Source organism: Carcharodon carcharias, chromosome 16, assembly GCF_017639515.1.
Source record: "Carcharodon carcharias isolate sCarCar2 chromosome 16, sCarCar2.pri, whole genome shotgun sequence".
Classification (NCBI taxonomy): domain Eukaryota; kingdom Metazoa; phylum Chordata; class Chondrichthyes; order Lamniformes; family Lamnidae; genus Carcharodon; species Carcharodon carcharias.
This window is the reverse complement of record NC_054482.1, coordinates 85,409,746-85,428,886: the sequence shown is the minus strand read 5'-3', so window position 1 is coordinate 85,428,886 and position 19,141 is coordinate 85,409,746. Positions and strand designations below refer to the sequence as shown.

Sequence of the window (19,141 nt, the reverse complement as noted above, 5' to 3'; positions counted from 1 at the left end):
CCTTTTTTTCTATCAGCAGCATTCCAGTTAACTGTTTTGATAGATAAGATCAGTTTGCTGCAAGCTGGATGCTTCTTAGAAATATTCAGACACACTCTAAATGCATATGTTTAAACCTATGCTTTGCCATTGAAAACAGAACCAGTATCTCCATGACAAAAATCCAATGTAATATAACAAAAAAAATGACTGATAATTCTAGTCTTTGAGCTTCAGGACAGTTTGTCAAGTACAATGGCATATTCGATTTAAAGGTGTCCTGAAGGTGATGTTAGGGAAAAAAGAGGAATGTCATGAACAAATTTAAAGTATGCTTTAATTTGACAGCCTTCTGCCTCGTGAGATGGATGGCTTGTGCCTTCGTGGTCAACTGTGTTAAACGTTAAAAACAAAAACAGAATTACCTGGAAAAACTCAGCAGGTCTGGCAGCATCGGTGGAGAAGAAAAGAGTTGACGTTTCGAGTCCTCATGACCCTTCGACAGAACTCTAGTTCTGTCGAAGGGTCATGAGGACTCGAAACGTCAACTCTTTTCTTCTCCACCGATGCTGCCAGACCTGCTGAGTTTTTCCAGGTAATTCTGTTTTTGTTTTGGATTTCCAGCATCCGCAGTTTTTTTGTTTTTATCTCTGTGTTAAACGTTGCCTGGTGTAGCTCAGGAGCCCCACTTTGGCATAGCAGACTCTGCCACATTTGCTGAAGGAGAAGACGACAGTAGGCTGAGAATGTGCAGCATTCGCTGGCCCCTGTTTTCTCTGGGCTGTCTTCTCAGCCAGCTGAGATTTCCTTTTCTTTTTGCCTCTACCAATATCCCTCCAGTCAGTCTCCAAAAGACCATCGACGGCCTCCTAGTTGTCCGTGTCAATGTCTGCCAACTTCATATCTTGCTCGCTGGCGTCTTTGTAGTGGAAGTGTGGATGCCCAGCAGATTGTGACACAGTGGCTAGTTCCTTATACGGAAGGTCTTTGGGTATCCAGCTGAGCCATCAACATATACTTGTACTTTAATTATGAATGTCAAATCAACTTTCAAAAGAAGTTACCATATTAAGTTATTTTATGTTGTTATCTTTTTGACTTTCACATTTGTGATATTTTTTAAATAAAACAATCTAATGTTTCCTACCCAAAAAAACTCAAAAACCTCATTTCCAAATGCACATGCCATTTAATTAACAGCATTGTGAAATTTGCAGAACATCGGAGATTGAAATGTAAATCCTTGTGAGAAATGCAAAATGGAGATCTTCGATTCTGTCAAAAAATTACTTCCACACTGGCTGAGGAAAATATTTTGGTGTGAATCCCTTCCAACAGATGCATTTTCTCTGCAGTCAGTATGTAATTATATGTAGCTGCTCAAATAATACGGCTATCATATGGATAAGTACTATGTCAAAGCATGTAGGATTTATTCAGATTTGGATCTTTGAATATAATTGCTTTATTGCCTTGGTTTTGAAGTATAAAATTGTCAGTATATATTTTGCAGAAATTATGGTGTCCTAAAAGTAAAACTAAATATAGGTAACAGGAGCAGAAGCAGGCTGCTGTGTGAAGCAGTAGGGTGCTGATTCATAATCACAATTCTGTTGAGGGGGCAGGGGTGGAAAGAGATTACTAGAAAGGAAATGGCAAATTTATGAATGTCTGCAATGAAGATGTACTTAGTGTCAGCTTTTGAAAGGCAAAAACTGCCAATTTTGCTTAGCAGTGTAGGATGACCTATAATGATATCCTGTGATCTCATTAACCCTCGTGAGCTTGTTATAACTGAAGGTTAGTATCAACCAGTTGCCAGCAAATTTCGGAATTGTTAATGTATCTGTAAGTGCGCTTTTATAAAAAGGCAGCAACTCAATATACACTGAGCTGCCTAATGGACATATTTTTAAATGAAAACTTTTTTCGATAATAGCTTGGGGAGGGACAATATGTTGTAATGGTCAAGAAAAAAAATGGAGGCTATTATAGTTTATTGTTATGTTCAGTTTATGGAAATTCTATCTCCTGTTAAATCTAAGAAATGCATAAAGAAAGAATCAGATTTTGTTAATTGATCGTACAATTCAGAAGTCATATCCATGTTAATTTTAATCTCGAGACTCTCAGCTATACTTCTATTCTGATAGTTTACCTCCTCGGTTGAACAAACCAGGATTATAAATAACTAGAAAGAAGATTTTATCTTGGAAATTACTGTGATGCAATTCAAGCAGTGGCATACAAATACTTTATGCTATCTGATGCTTTAATGCTAGCATATTACCTGTTTGTTTTAAATGATGGGATCTCTGTTAAAACAGTGGACTGAACAATGTTATCTGAATACAATTCTACGCTAATTTCTCGAAATAAATTGACCTGAACGGTGTAATATTTCCTCCAACTATAATAAACAGAACTAGAGACACAATTTACAATGAAACATTTGAAACTCCAAGAACAGATGTGGTTGAGAATGTGTTTCAGTTGAAAATATAACTGGTTATTAACATTTCTATAACTGATAACATTTCTGTCAACTAAGTTATTTTGCCTTTGCTTCAGTTAACATTTATCTCATCAAGTGATTCTTGTTTGATTTTCAGCCCTGAAGATTTTCCTCCACTGAAAAATGACACGTTCCTCAGAGCAGCATGGGGAAAGGTGACCGACTATGTCCCTGTCTGGTGTATGAGGCAGGCGGGAAGATATCTCCCAGGTAAGGAATAGATGCATGAATCAAAGTCAGTATCTGTCACTCAGGTGAGTTCTCAATGTACATATACAGTATTATGATCACTGACCTAAAAGCCACAAATGAAACCCTTATCTAGTTCAACTGGACTTGATTTTTTTTTGTTGAAAATCCCATAGTCTGATATAAGGCACGGTCTGAAAATTCCTGTAGTGAAGTCTCAATGACCTTTATAACAACAATTGTGGTATAACTGGGAACCTTGCACTGAGGATGGGGTGTATAACAAATATGGCAATTTTCAAGGTTTTCTGAACCGAGCTGAGCTATCTGAGCGAGAAATTAAGTGAAGACTTTGTACAGATAATGACAGAATATTGAAGTTCCCCTTCAAGCCACTCATCATCCTGACTTGGAAATATGTTCCATCACTGTTGCTGAGTCAAAATCCTGGAACTCCCTCCCTAACAGCACTGTGGGTGTACCTACACCACAGAGACTGTGGCGGTTCAAGAGGCAGCTCACCATCAACTTCTCAAAGGTTATTAGGGATGGCCTAGCCAGTGGCACCCACATCCTGTAAATGAATTTTTAAAAACCCTTTGAGCCCAGCTACTTTTGTATATCTATTAATAATATGTTCTACAATGACATTGGTGTACCTTGGGCAGCTCGTTCACTCTTGTCAAAGATGAGGAGAAAGTGGATTCCAATACATGAAATGCTGGGAATTAAAGGGCCAGAGCTTCCATGGAGTGGCAATCACAGTTGGGTTGCCACTCCGCTCCGCTTTACATACCTAAGTGTGAACTTCCTGGGCAATAACTGTGCCGTCCTTATTGGGGACTTCTGGGGTAGGGGTCCTCCGGCGTATCTTCTGGGGACTTCCCGGGTACAACACCCCAGAGATTGGAATTTATGGGCTAAAATGTTAAGCTGAGGAGTAGCTTCCTTTTTGTTGTCAGAGCGTAATAAGGGACTTAAATGCAACTTTTTTTTTCTTTCTTTAAATTTGTTTGTATCGTTACAAGTTAGCACCTGGATACAGTTGGGTTATTGACTTAGCTCCTAGCCAGATGTACATTCCCCCTGTTATTGGTCCCAACATGGATTGTGACAACTGGTTTTTCATGTTCCTTGCCAGCTGCTTCATGCTATTCTTAACCTGGCACCAAATAGGCAACACACCCTTTGGGACACTCAGTCACCATTGCTGAGGACACTATCAATCTTCCTAATTATCAAATCCTTTGTAGGAGCATCAGAGCAGGAGTATGCCATTTGGTCCTTTTTTGAGCCTGTTCTGCCGTTTGAAGAGATTGTGGCTGATCTGGTTGGGTCTCAACTGCACTTTCCTGTCTGCCCCTCATAACCCTTGACTCACTTGTCTATCAATATATCTAACTCAGCCTTGAATAAATTCAAAGACCCAGCCTCCACTACTTTCACACACCAACGACCCTTTGGGAGAAAAATATTCTCCTCATCTCTGTCATTAAAGAGAGACCTCTTATTTTTGAACTGTGCCCTGTCTCCCTTGCAAGAGGAAACCCCTTCCCAGTGTCCCATCTGTCTAGTCCCCTCAAAATCTTGTATGTTTCAATACAATCACCTCTCATTCTTCTAAATTCCAATGGGTATAGTTACAACCTCTCTATTCTCCCCATCCCTTTGAGCTGCCTCCTGCTCCACTGTACTTTGATCAGCATTCTGGCTACCTTGGCTCAGCTCCCTAGATTTCAGGCAATCCTGTTTGGTGATTAATTGACCGCTAGGTGGCACGGAGGAACAGTCAGCATCTCCCACTGACTGCATAACTGATGCAAGGAACTAGGGAATTTCAGATATAACGCTGGGTCCTGCTATTCCTAACCATTCTGCCTTCCCACAGCTCTTCAAATAGCTATAAAAATTGAAATGATGAGCCGTGATAGTAATTACCTTGGAGATATTTTGGTTATTCCCTGGTGATTGAAGCCCAACTGTGGATCCTACCATGGTAGATAAGCTAATTTCTGTCCCTTCTCACAGAATTCCGAGAAACTCGAGCAACTCAGGATTTTTTCACAGCCTGTCGCACTCCAGCAATCTGCTGTGAGTTAACATTGCAGGTGAGTTAGTCAGACATTTAGCGAGGCTTAAACAAATTCTAGCTGTTGAATTTAAGAAATTGTAGAGTTTAAGCTCTAAATACCTGGAAAACAATGAAAAAAAAACATGCTATTGGATTGAAGGGAAGGGGAAAACACCCGGAACCCCATCCTCGCCTCAAACCTTTGACATTACTGTGACAAACAGGGAAAATGAGTTGAAAAATGAATTATTTCAGCCAAGTGTATGACGCAGAATCTTTAAAACATTTTGCACCATTGTACTTGACTCTGGGAGCATGGACAACTACCACCCATTGCTCAGTGAAAGCACTATAATCCCTTCAGGATGTAAATGTGTTGGAAGCAGTTCAGAGAAGGTTTACCACACTATTACCTGAAATGGGTGGGTTGTTTTATGGGGAAAGGCTGGACAGGCTAGGCTTCTATCTGCTGGAGTTTAGAAGAGCGAAAGGCAACTTTATTGAAACATATAAGATCCCGAGGGGTCTTGGCAGGGTGGATGTGGAGAGAGTGTTTCCTCTTTTGGAAGAATCTAGAACTAGGGGTCACTGTTTAAAAATAAGAGATTGCCCATTTAAAACTGAGATGAGGCAAACGCTTTTCACTCAGAGGGTCGTGAGTCTTTGGAACTCTCTTTCTGAACAGGTGCTGGAAGCAGAGTCTTTGAAAATTTAAGGCAAAGGTGGATAGATTCTTGGTAAGCAAGAAGATCTTGGTGATCGGCAGCAGATAGGTTGCAGATTTCAGGTTACTATCAGATCAGCCATGATCTTACTAAATAGCGGAGCAGACTCAAGGGGCTGAATGGTTTACTCCTGTTCCTTGTTCATACGTACAGTCAAAAGTTGTGGCTTCAAGTCAAACTCTAGGATCTTGAGCACAAAATCTAGGCTGGCACTTCAGTACAGTACTGATGGACTACTGCATAGCTAGAGGTGCACACTTTCAGATGAGACATTAAACAGATTCTGTCTGCCCCTTCAGGTAGATGATAAAGATCCCATGGCACTATTTGAAGAAGACCAGTAATATTCTCCTGTCTGACCAATATTTATTGCTCAATCAACATTTCTCAAATGATCTGGTTTTTATTTCATCCATGCCTGCATCAGCTTGCTGTTTGGTTGCTGTATTTCCTACATTACAATGGTGATTACATTTCAAAAAGAGTACTCTATTGGCTGGGATGTCCTGAGATAATGAAAGCCACAATATAAATGCAAGTTCTTATTTTAAAATGTTATCTCCTCATTGTTCTGATTGTGTTACTGTTCATTTTGGGGAGGGGAAAGATTAAGATTCCAAGTGACTGTGCCAACTTGTCCTTTGTAATTTCTTGGTTTAGGTTAGTTTGTTGTCATCAGACTTGGTAGGAACAGGTAAAACTAACTATTATATGCAGTCTGACCATATTAATCACAAAAACAAACTGGTCATTTACTCTCTCCTTAAACTAGGATTTCTGATCTTGCTCTTAATGCAGAATCTAATTCTGTTATGTTCCTGTGATCATCCTTCAATTTTAGGTTGTGTGCACCATTAAACTATAATCAGTCTCTTTCCAATTTACTATTTTCAGCCCCTCAGACGGTTCCCATTGGATGCTGCTATCATTTTCTCTGACATTCTGGTGATACCTCAGGTATGGCACATGGGTGCTTATTTCTTTATAGAATGAGTGCTTTTGTACATTTGTTGAAAGTGATCATGCTGTGTTGAGGTTTTCAGATGATCTAGTTTGTTTTGTTTGTCTTCTGTTTGTGAATAATCTGATTCTATCTCGGTTTAAACTGCCCCTAACTAAAGCATGGCAATTTTCCCACAGGAAATATGTCTCTGTTGCAACAATGGATCCTGTTTGTGTGCTTTATCCCCTAGTCATCTGTAATTCAGTACATTGCTGACCTGAAAGATATCTCATATATTCAGTGAGATTTTATTTCTGTTAATTGTGTTGCTACTTGTGTTGCTCGAGTTGGCACAAGGATTAAAGAGCAGATTTCACTATGCGAGAGAGTATGGTTAAACCATGCTACCATTTGCAGATGATAAACACTGCCTCAGGTTTACAGAGCAGCCATTTCACCTGAGCAACTACTTATATACCACTACTGAAGTGAAACATCAGACTTTCTGTGAATGAGTTATGAAGGCTTGAGTCAAGTGTGTGACTCTGTCGAGTGGATTTTGGCACAAGATGAGATTGAGTCTTTGAATAATGGCTAAGCTAGTGGAGAGAAATTTCTGCGGTTTGGCTTCCAGTTGCTAAGATTTCACAAAGCTAAAATATGACTGCATCTGTTTATGATGACAAATATAGGTAAAGCTTTTCCTTTATCTGGATTTTTTCAAATAATGAAACACATGGAAAAAAAATCTTTTTAAGGCACTGGGGATGGAGGTTACCATGGTTCCTGGCAAAGGTCCAACGTTTCCAGAACCGCTGACGGAGCCTGTGGATCTTGTCAAGTTGCAGGAGAATGTGGATGTTACCCAGGAACTGGCATACGTGTTCCAGGCTATAATGTTGACTCGCTATGAACTGAAGGGAAAAGTCCCACTTATCGGCTTCTCGGGCGCCCCGGTATGTTGGCGAAATATTCGGATGTCACTGGCATTTTAATTTAAACCAAGTCTACATAGTGAAGAGTACAAACATTAAATGACACCATCCAGAGATGGTTTGACGTTCCTGCCGGTGTGCACTTGCAGAGTTTACAAACGATTATAAAAAGTAAAGCTTATCACATAGCAGTTAACTTTTTAAGTTCCAAATTCCTTTTGTTTTGTGAAATATTGTCTCCATTTCCTGCATGTCATGTTTTACTGTGGGTCCAACCAATTACAGTCACAAGATTAACAGATTTCTATCACTTAAGCTAAAAATAAAGTCTATTTTTCCGAGTTGGTGTTCAATTGGCTACTGCTGAAAACTCAACTCAACTGGAATATATGACATACTACATATTGGTAGAACATAAGTTCTCACAATGCTTTCCCAGCCTTGCCCATACCACTGGGGTAAGGTTTCTGTTACTTTGTGCAGTCCTGTAACCATTTTTAAGTGCAAGGGAAAAGCCCTGGGTAATTTAATGTTTTTTCTACTCTTTCCTTTCACTAATGATGGCTATGGTTTAATATTTTTTTCCCCTTTCAGTGGACTTTAATGGCTTACATGATCGAAGGAGGTGGCTCGAATACAATGGCTAAAGCAAAACGTTGGCTGTACCAGTACCCGGAGGCCAGTCATAAGCTGCTGAAAACCCTAACTAATGTAATCATTAATTATCTGGTGGGGCAAGTAACATCAGGTGCTCAGGTAACAAATGGTACTAACTTCTTAACAAAATCATTAAACTTCAGTCATTTCAGACGTTTTCTCCTGAATGAGGGGGGCTGTGGAGTATCTGTTGTTCTTGTACAGGAATTGATTGAAGATTTAGGGAGAGCCTAATATTCTCCTGCCCCGATCTAAAAACCAGGAATAATGAAAGCTAACTGTAGTTTGCTTCCCACACAAAAACAGAAACAGAAATACCTGGAAAAACTCAGCAGGTCTGGCAGTGAAATGCACAGTTGACGTTTCGAGTCCTCATGACCCTTCAACAGAACTAAGTAAAACTAGGAAAGGGGTGAAATATAAGCTGGTTTAAGGTGGGGTGGGGGGTGGGTTTGTTGGGACAAGAAGCCAGTAATAGGTGGAGATAACCAAAAGATGTCACAGACAAAAGGACAAAGAGGTGTTGGAGCTGGTGATGTCTAAAGGAATGTGCTAATTAAGAGTAGAAAGCAGGACAGACAAGGTACAGATAGCTCTAGTGGGGGTGGGGTGAAGGAATACTGAAAAGGCTAAAAGGTAGAAATAAACAATGGGTGGAAATACATTTAGAAATAATGGAAATAGGTGGGAAAAGAAAAATCTATATAAATTATTGGAAAAAACAAAAAGGAGTGAGAAGAAACGGAAAGGGGGTGGAGATGGAGGAGAGAGTTCATGATCTAAAGTTGTTGAACTCAATATTCAGCCCGGAAGGCTGTAAAATGCCTAGTCAGAAAATGAGGTGCTGTTCCCCCAGTTTGCGTTGAGTTTCACTGGAACAATGCAGCAAGCCAAGGACAGACATGTGGGCATGAGAGCAGGGTGGAGTGTTGAAATGGCAAGCGACAGGGAGGTCTGGGTCATTCTTGCGGACAGACCGAAGGTGTTCTGCAAAGTGGTCACCCAGTCTGCGTTTGTTCTCTCCATTGTAGAGGAAACTGCATTGGGAGCAATGAATGCAGTGGACTAAGTTGGGGGAAGTGCAAGTGGAATGCTGCTTCACTTGAAAGGAGTGTTTGGGCCCTTGGACGGTGAGAAGAGAGGAAGTGAAGGGGCAGGTGTTGCATCTTCTGCGGTTGCATGTGAAGGTGCCGTGGGAGGGGGTTGAGGAGTAGGGGGTGATGGAGGAGTGGACCTGGGTGTCACGGAGGGAACGAGCCCTACGGAATGCTGCCGGGTGGGTGAAGGAAAGATGTGTTTGGTGGTGGCATCATGCTGGAGTTGGCGGAAATGGCGGAGGATGATCCTTTGAATGCAGAGGCTGGTGGGGTGATAAGTGAGGACAAGGGGGACCCTATCATGTTTCTGGGAGGGAGGAGGAGGCGTGAGTGCGGATGCGTGGGAGATGGGCTGGACACAGTTGAGGGCCCTGTCAACCACCATGGGTGTAAAACCTCGGTTAAGGAAGAAGGAGGACATGTCAGAGGAACTGTTTTTGAAAGTGGCATCATCGGAACAGATGCGAGGGAGGCGAAGGAACTGAGAGAATGGGATGGAGTCCTTACAGGAAGCGGGGTGTGAGGAGCTGTAGTCGAGGTAGCTGTGGGAGTTGGTAGGCTTGTAATGGATATTGGTGGACAGTCTATCACCAGAAATTGAGACAGTGAGGTCAAGGAAGGGAAGGGAAGTGTCAGAGATGGACCATGTGAAAATGATGGAGGGTGGAGATTGGAAGCAAAATTAATAAATTTTTCCAAGTCCCAACGAGAGCATGAAGCAGCACAGGAGAAAGAGTTGTAGGAGGGGGCCGGAGTAGGACTGGAACAAGGAATGTTCCACATACCCCATAAAGAGACAGGCATAGCTGGGGCCCATGCGGGTACCCATGGCCACACCTTTTATTTGGAGGAAGTGAGAGGAGTTTAAGGAGAAATTGTTCAGTGTGAGAACAAGTTCAGCCAGAAAGAGGAGAGTAGTGGGGATTGTTCAGGCCTCTGTTCAAGGAAGAAGCGGAGAGCCACCAGACCATCCTGGTGGGGGCTGGAGGTGTAGAGGGATTGGATGTCCATGGTGAAGAGGAGGCGGTTGGGGCCAGGGAACTGGAAATTGTTGATGTGACGTAAGGTGTCAGAGGAATTACGGATATAGGTGGGAAAGGACTGGACAAGGGGAGAGAGAAGGGAGTCAAGATAGCGAGAAATGAGTTCTGTGGGGCAGGAACAGGCTGACATGATTGGTCTGCCGGGACAGTCCTGTTTGTGGATTTTGGGTAGGAGTTAGAAGCGGGCCGTCTGAGGTTGGGCGACTATCAGGTTGGAAGCTGAGAAAGGAAGATCTCCAGAGAAGATGAAATCAGTGACAGTCCTGGAAATAATGGCTTGATGTTCAGTGGTCGGGTCATGGTCCAGGGAGAGGTAGGAGGAAGTTTGCTTCCCATTTTTTAACTTTAGCAGGGCAGAACCAGCAGTACTGCAGAAACACCACTGGGTGGCAGCATTCCACTTACTCATGAAAGTTGTGGGATCTTTCAGCAATTAAAGCAGCATTGCTGCACATTGAGAGGTGTGAAACAGCCTAAGAACATGGCCAGTCAGCTTTGAAAACTGTACTTACAAATCTTAATGTTGGTCCCTGGGAAGAAAGCCTATGTCAAAGTCGTGACCAGTGCACTGTGATTCTTGTGTTTAATCTTTGATCATTTTTAAAAACTTTTTATTGGATACAGTATGTAATACAACATAATCGTACATCTTTGTTTAAAAACCTGATGAACTGACATGTTAATCATTTGAGGCCACAGCACCCTTAGCCCACATATCTATATTCATTGGGTGTTTGATCCCAATATTATGTTTGAAATGTGTGTTGGGACCCTGTGAAAGTCCTGATGCACTGAACTACATGAGAATCGCCCGGGGAATTTTCACCTTCTGATGTGCCTGCTCCCCAAGACCCTCCACAAATGTTTTTGACTTTGAGATAGAGTTGGAGACTTCAGACAGTTCCGTGGTACTTAGCTGAAGAGTTACCCAGGAAATGTTAGACTGATTAAAACCTAGACTAACTCCTGGGTTACTACAGAACTGACTCCCTGCCCCCACAAACTTACCACCCTCCCAACCTGACCTGACTACACCCCACCCAGACCCAACTGCCATCTCTCACTCCTCCAGGTCAAAATCTTGGCGATCTCTCCCTAACAGCACTGTGGGCGTACCAGCACATGGACTATAGCGATTCAAGAAGGCAGCTCACCACCACCTTCTCAAGGGCAATTAGGGAGGGCCAATAAATGCTGGCCTAGCCAGTGACGCCCATACCGAGTAAAATGAATTAAAAAAAAAACACCTACCATTCTATCCACCCCCTACTCACCAATACACTAACATTCAAACTGGACCTTTAAGCTTACCATACAGCAGCTAGTGGCTTAAAAAAGATGTGTGTGCTGTCTCTTCCTCCCCCCACCCCCTGCAATGGTGCTTTCTAAGAGATGCTGTGCTCCACGTTTCTGGCAGAGCCGTGCTCAGAAGGTCCTGGAAGAAATGTGGAGCAGCATCGGATTGGGGGAGTGTTTGAGTGGAATGGCAATCTGACAACGATTGCTGCTCTTCGGAAGATCCAGGCCATTAATCTCTCTTAAAGGAGCAGTAGTTGTTCATTGGTTGAATCACTAATACTGGCCCCAACAATCTTAGGAGATTTTTGAAAATATATTACTTTGGTGCTTTGCATTATACGTTGTCTAACAGACTGCTGTGTATCGGTGTTTTATGCACTGGGATGTGTTCTTCAGTAAATGTGGTTCTGCATACATGAAACAAATATTATTTTAGGTTTCCAGTATCTGTGGTGTTTTGCTTTCATCTTAATGGTTGATCTGATTTTGGCCTCAATACTACCTTCCTGCTGGTTCCCATAACTCCTGACTCCCATGTAGTTCAAAAATCTGTATCTCAGTCTTGAATTTATTCAGTGTTCAATAGCTCAGCTCTCCCAGCTCTCTGGGATAGAAAATTCCAAAAGTTCATGACCCTCTGAGTTTTCTGCATGTTTTGATCCAACCTGGATTGGGAAGAGGCCCAGATGTTTTCTCCAAGTCCTGATCCAATCTGGAAATTTGCAGTCATATTGTTCAGGCCCTGTGGAAATCCCTGATCTACCATCAAAGTAGTAGTTCTGTACTCCAGCAAACTAGCTGCCTCCAGCCCACTAACTAATGCACCGGGTTGATAAATATGCCTATCACAAGATGATCTGCAGAGAGGCAGCTCTGGCTGGTTCAAGGACCTGAAAGACCAAAAAATTTTTGGCTTGATCCTTGATAAATGCTGATAGCTGCTGTCAAATGTGGCAGTGGTGATACAATTGCAACTCCAGTCAAGGCTGCTGCAGGTGCCCCAGCGAGACTTTAGCCTTGCCCACAGAACCGCCCCCACCCCCCACTCCACCCACAATTCTTAACTTCCAAAAATGAATATTTTGAATTAGTATGAATAAAAATTCTGCATTTATAATTAGGTACATGAAAAAGAATATTACTGATTGTACATTCTCATTGTTCTACACTTTTCACAGATTATGTACTACAAGAAACACACAGTATAATGTGTAATATGGCTCAATGATGTAATACTGTGTATTCTTGCATCAGTTACTACATACTTTTCTACGCAATTTACACAATCGATGATCATTACGATAGAGTGGGCTACATTATCTCGCTCTTGCGCGCTCACGGTTCCAACCTCCTCCAGCTAACTTGCAACTGCAAACCTGCCGCCTCCCTGGATTCATTCAACTTTTCCAACCTGTTCAAGCGTTTTGTGTTCATGAGAAGCTGTGATAGAACAGGCAATTCCTTCAAACACAACCTAGCCATGCCAAGAGTTTATGACACAACTCCATCTCCACATTTTACTCTTGTGCTGTTTGAATCCCTTTTACCAGTATATAACAATAAGCAGAACTTGCTTGATTTACTATTAATGGTCCCTCAAATTTAATCCAGTTTTTTGGTGGCTCAGCCGCCTCCCCCAAATTTTGTTTATAGAGGCAACCACCTAATTTGCCTCGTGGTTGCACTGGCCCTGGCTCCAGTACCTCTGGACTAGAAGCGATTAATCTTGTTTCATGCTCTTAATGCACATCTTAGCGACCTCTGCAGGATGGTGTAGGTACATGAACATCAGATAAGAACATGAGCTTGATTGTGCATTGTTTTTGGCTCATGGTACACCAGCATCTTGACTTTAATATTCTCATCCTTGTTTTTGAATCCCTCCATGATCTTGTGCCCCCCTATCTCTGTAATCTTCTTCAGCCTCACAACCCTTCAGGATATCAGCACTCCTCTAATTCTGGTAGCTTGTGCATTCCCATTTATAATATGTGACCATGCCTTCAGTTGCCTTCACCCCAAGCCCAGGAATGCCCTCCCTGAACCTCTTCCCTCTCTCTACCTTACTTTCCTCCATTAAGACACTCCTTAAAACCTACTTCTTTGACCAAGCTTTTGGTCATCTGAACTGATCTCTCATTATGTTACGCGATGTCATACTTTGTTTTATAATGCTCCTGTGAAGCATCTTGGGACATTTTACTGTGTTAAAGGTACAATATAACTATAAGTTGTTGCATTCTACAAGTAACTGGCCTGTTGACACACAACATCTAACCTTGTGCATGAAGAGTCAACATGTACTGCCTAGTGTGGTACTGGGGCTATAGGGAACAAAAGACTAAAGTTCAAGGCCCAATTCAATCAGCTGATTTCACTAAGGATAATAGTTAAGTGGCTCTGATTGGACTTTATCTCCCTGGCCCAGAGAAGTCGTCAGTCAAGGTAGCTGGTCATTGCAGACTGATGTCTAGTGACAATGGCTGCCTAGTGTGTATGCGCAACATGGTGGGGCATTCACTATAGTTCATAGAAAATACCCTGCTGGTGCTCACTGTCCTTTACCTATTTGATGTGACACAACCTTGATATTCAAAAGTTTTGTTTTGTTACTTAGCGAAACCAATGAGACATGGGTATACATTTAGTGGAGGTTGGAAGGTTATAAATTGCACAATAATTTCTAACTAGCGTTACCATACCTTTTAATTGGGGTAACCAGAATTGGCCTGAGAGTTTTAAATGTGTAAAAATCAATTTTATTCTTTTTACTTATGGAGTTCCTTGTCTTTCTCCCTTTACAGGCATTGCAGGTGTTTGAATCTCATGCTGGGCATCTTGGAAGTGAGCAGTTCACTGAGTTTTCCCTGGCATACCTCAGAGAGATCGCCCACCAAGTGAAGGAAAAACTGAAGGTTTTGGGCCTAGATCAAGTGCCAATGGTAAGATTCTTATCTATCTTGTACCATCTGCAGGAGACAAATATTGGCATGTCCTCCTTTGCTTTTGTTAAATCCCATTTTCTTATGTCTACCTGACTCGGCCATAAAAGAATCTATCTTCAACACTTCACTGCACTTGGTACATTACTTGACATAATTCTTTTGCTCTTTAAATATGTAATATTGCTAAAAATAATCCAATTACTGAGAGCATCAGTATGATTTCATGGAACAATCCATAACCAACATTGCTCAGTCATATTCTCTTCCGCTATCTCTCTCCTCCTTGGGAAGACCCTTATTAGTCATTCTAGTCTACTGCCTGGGTTGGTTAAAAATTTACTTTTAGTTTGATTATTTTCAGCCTGGTTTTGGCATCTAATCTTTAGTACAGTGTAAATTGAGTGTCAAATGCATAGGCTATGCTGCCATGTAGAATTTGATCTCTTGTGTACCTTTGTATAGCCAACCTAAATCATCAGCATTGAGCAAATGTTGATAAACAAACCTATCTCACCAAACACCAACTGCATTCCGTTCAAGTGTGTCTTGCCAATCACATTGCCCCACCACCCCAATTCCATAATAAAGTTAGAATTAAGGCATCTCGCCCTACCCACTTGTTCAGTAACTGGACTAAAGGTTTTTTATTTATCGTCCAAACTTTCCTACCTTGGAAAGGATGAACATGTACCAGGCAATGTTTCTACAGGCACACTGATAGCATTTCAGTAAGTTACCAGCCAGCTATCCCTCTTGTTTTAGCCTAGACTCAGAATGTCAGCTCTCACCAGCGTGCATGCACTTTTCAGCGGGGCTGCTTAGCCTGATTGTAATTTGTGGTTCGGGACTTTATTAATCTGAACATACATTTAATAGCCTACTTGCCCGTTGACCATCAGAAGTCTTTTAAGAGGAAGTGCAAATACTGGTCATGGTGAATGAAATTGGACATAATTCTCTCCGGGATGAAAGCTGGGGAACTGAGTTTTATCATTTGCAGTACCTTCTCTTTTGCTCTGCCTTGCCTGAAACAACCTCTATGCAAAAACCAAATTTTTAAACCACTTAAGTGAAGGTTCCCTATTAAAATGAGCAGTCCAGTTCTGAATGCTTGAGTCTGCCCATGTCTCTTTTTGCCCAGACAGCTGCTTTTGATTTCATTTAAATTTATAAAATACTATTAGTTAATCCCATGAGGCGGTGCAGCGTAATCTATCTTCTTGATTTGAAATTCCTCAGCAATTGGCTTTTCTTCCCTTTTTTCCTTCTTGCATCTTTACATATACATAAGATGACCCTGGTACCCCTTAAAACAGTTTGGAACTCCTCATTTAAATGAGAGCGCTGATATAAAACCCAATAACAATATCAAAATCTCATCTGCACAAATGGGCTGTCACACGAAAACCAGCTGACACAATGCTTCTTACAATTTAAAAATAAAAAGTTTTTTTTAAATGAGTAAGGGGAATAAGCTCTCTCACATAATAGAAAATTGGATTGAATTCATATCTTAACATTAAACTTGTATTTGGAACACTTAATGAACAGATCTGCGAAGCTGTAATTTCTCAGGATTGACATGCTGCTACAACATTGAGCAAGCCTTGCAGAGTTGGCAGGATTTCGTGATAGGAGAGGTTTTTTTTTAAACCAGCATCACGAAGGCTTGAAACTGCAGCAAGAAATCTGAGTCTTATTAGCATTATCTTTATAGTGTTTCCATTTCCAATACTTAAAGCTATCGTATTTAATTTTTTTTTTAAAAATCTGAAATATTTAGCTTACTTTGATCCCTTCTTCCTATCCATGGAACTTTTCAGTGCTTGTGCTACTTCATTGACACTGTTGAGATTAGGATCTTGTGTTATTGTGGGACAGGGGAGAGGAATTACAGGGACTGGCTGAAGTTTGGAACCCACCAAAGCTCTCAGCAGCATGTTCTTCTGAAAAATTTATCATGATGTTCATTGGCAAGCTTTGCAGGAGTGGATGGTAATATTAGAGGAGAGTATGGAGGTCTTCTGCTGTCAAATTCTTCCATTTAACAATTGGCAGAAGTAATTGTAATTCAAGTGAAGATAAAAGATCATTTTGTGTAATATTTCTGATGACGCCCTTGGTTCCTTTTTGATGGCCTGAGTCAGGAAGTATTATTCATAGGCCTCGTTCATGACATAATTGAAATGGAAATTTGTGGTGTCAAGAGGAGTCTTACACAAAGCCAACTCGGGAAAGTCTTTCCAACTGTTCATAGGCGATCAAATGAACTCCAGGAGTCTGCAACCTGTTTTGGCTGAAATCCTACATTCCTGCTATGATATAGTTTTCCAAAAGTTGCACATTATTAACTCTTGAATTCTGTCTCATCCACATCTAGCCTTACACTCCACTTCCTCAATTTAAATGAATGCTTCCTACTTCTACTCAACTTCTACACCTCAAAACTATCTATGCACTTGTATTCTATAATGTATCCTTCATTTTAAAAGGGTGAATCAGATCCCCTCTCAGACTATGTCCCTCCAGTGAATCCAAACCAAGACACACAGCCTGTCCATATAGCTCAGTGCATTTAGGAACTGGATCATCCCAATTTCCCTTCTCTTTACCTTCTCCAGAGTCAACATATCTTGCTTGAGGGGATGGTATCAAAAGGATGCATCAAAACCCTAATATACTGAATGACCTGGGCAACACTGTCAGGCTGGATTCTGTTTTGGCTGCAACCACCTGACACTGAGCTTAGCAATGGGATAACTCCCATCGCCTTTAAATTATACCTCAGTGGGTTGAGGTGCTGAATAACCTACTCCTGTTCCCATACTAGTTCATGTTATATTCTGTACCTAAATTGTGAACTCTTTGTGCATAACTACACACTTAAAGACATTCTCCACTCTTGGGTCTACTTCTTCCATTCTATCAAGATTTGGTTGTAATTTACTGCACAACTTTGTATCACCTGTGAATTTAATGACTATTGAACTTGCTCTGCTTCACATAATTAGAAAACCTGATATATGGGAAGAGACTCTGTACCGAACTCTGAGGTATCACACTAGTGATGAGACTCCAATAGGAAGAAGCCCCATTTGAAATCACTCCTTGCCTATAGTCCTGATGCCAATTGGTGATCTATCTCAAATATTCCCCTTGACATCATGAAATTTAATTTTAGCATTTCATCAAAAGCTTTTGAAAATTCACTTGTGGTAACTTTAAACAACAAGACAAAGTTTACCAAACATGACCACTGCTTTCTGAAGCCATGTTGAGAGTCTCCCGTCATGCCAGAGCATTCTTGTTAATCATGAATAGCATCCCTAATAATACTTTACGTTTAATTCCTGACCAATATATAGTTTCCAGGTAATGATTTTAATCCCTTCTTAAACCACTATTCCATTAGATCATGGCTGATTGGCCATCTTTGATTCACACCCCTTGTATCATAAAAATCTGCTGATCTCCATCTTGAAAGTTTCAAATGACCCAGGATCTGCAGCCTTTTGCAAGAGGGAATGCCACATTTCCACTACAATTTGTTGAAAAAGTGCACCTTTATCATACTCCTGAATAGCCTCGCTCTAATTTTAAGATTGTGATCCCTTGTTCTGGATTCCCCCACCAGAGGAAATGGCTTCCCTATATGATCTCTCAAATCTGTTGAGCATTTTAAATAGGGGAACTATACACATACTCATCCAATCATCCATCACTTCCTGCTCTTCATTGAAGTACTGAGAATATTTACTAAGACATCACCATCATCTCAACCATTTCTATCATGCCCTAGGATAAACTAAATTTAGCCTTGATGTTTTCTCTACATTGAGCTTCTTAACTTAGATCTTGAGAGGTGTAGGCAATTCATTTGAATTTTATAAAAACAAAAAAACTGCGGATGCTGGAAATCCAAAACAAAAACAGAATTACCTGGAAAAACTCAGCAGGTCTGGCAGCATCAGCGGAGAAGAAAAGAGTTGACGTTTCGAGTCCTCATGACCCTTCGACAGAACTTGAGTTCGAGTCCAAGAAAGAGTTGAAATATAAGCTGGTTTAAGGTGTGTGTGTGGGGGGCGGAGAGATAGAGAGAGAGAGGTGGAGGGGGCGGGGGGGGGGGTGTGGTTGTAGGGACAAACAAGCAGTGATAGATTTCCGACAAGATTTCCGTATCTTGAAGAAGTTCTGTTCCTCTCTGTGACAAGATTTCCATATCTTGAAGAAGTTCTGTTCCTCTCTGCGACAAGATTTCCGTATCTACTGCCACTGCTCTTCAAGAAATGCCTACCTCCTTGAAGAAGTTCTGTTCCTCTCTGCGACAAGATTTCCGTATCTACATCTTTTGATGATCTGCTTCTATCACTGCTTGTTTGTCCCTACAACCACACCCCCCCCCTCCATCTCTCTCTATCTCTCCGCCCCCCGACACACCTTAAACCAGCTTATATTTCAACTCTTTCTTGGACTCGAACTCAAGTTCTGTCGAAGGGTCATGAGGACTCGAAACGTCAACTCTTTTCTTCTCATTTGAATTTTAGTTTTATTTACTACAAGAGGAAAGTTGAGCCCTCTTGCAATTAAAAACCATCCATAATTCTGTTCAAATCATCCTGCAACAGTCCATATTTGTTCTCTAACTAAACTCTGATACCTAATGTCAGCAAAACGTGAATTGCCACTGTTTTATCTATATACAACTATCTAAGTCCAGTTTAACTTGCCTAATATTTCTTATCG

At 41.3% G+C, this 19,141-nt stretch overlaps 1 protein-coding gene across 1 annotated transcript in view; it reads left to right on the top strand.

Annotated features, from left to right (window-relative positions):
• Positions 1-19,141, top strand: part of urod (uroporphyrinogen decarboxylase) — a 59,379-nt gene that overhangs the window by 2,604 nt on the left and 37,634 nt on the right. Inside the window, exons 2-7 of the mRNA XM_041208649.1 lie at positions 2,592-2,704; positions 4,712-4,791; positions 6,374-6,436; positions 7,181-7,378; positions 7,952-8,113; positions 14,258-14,395. Coding sequence (XP_041064583.1) covers positions 2,592-2,704; positions 4,712-4,791; positions 6,374-6,436; positions 7,181-7,378; positions 7,952-8,113; positions 14,258-14,395 — 754 coding nt within the window. The remainder of the gene's footprint in view (positions 1-2,591; positions 2,705-4,711; positions 4,792-6,373; positions 6,437-7,180; positions 7,379-7,951; positions 8,114-14,257; positions 14,396-19,141) is intronic.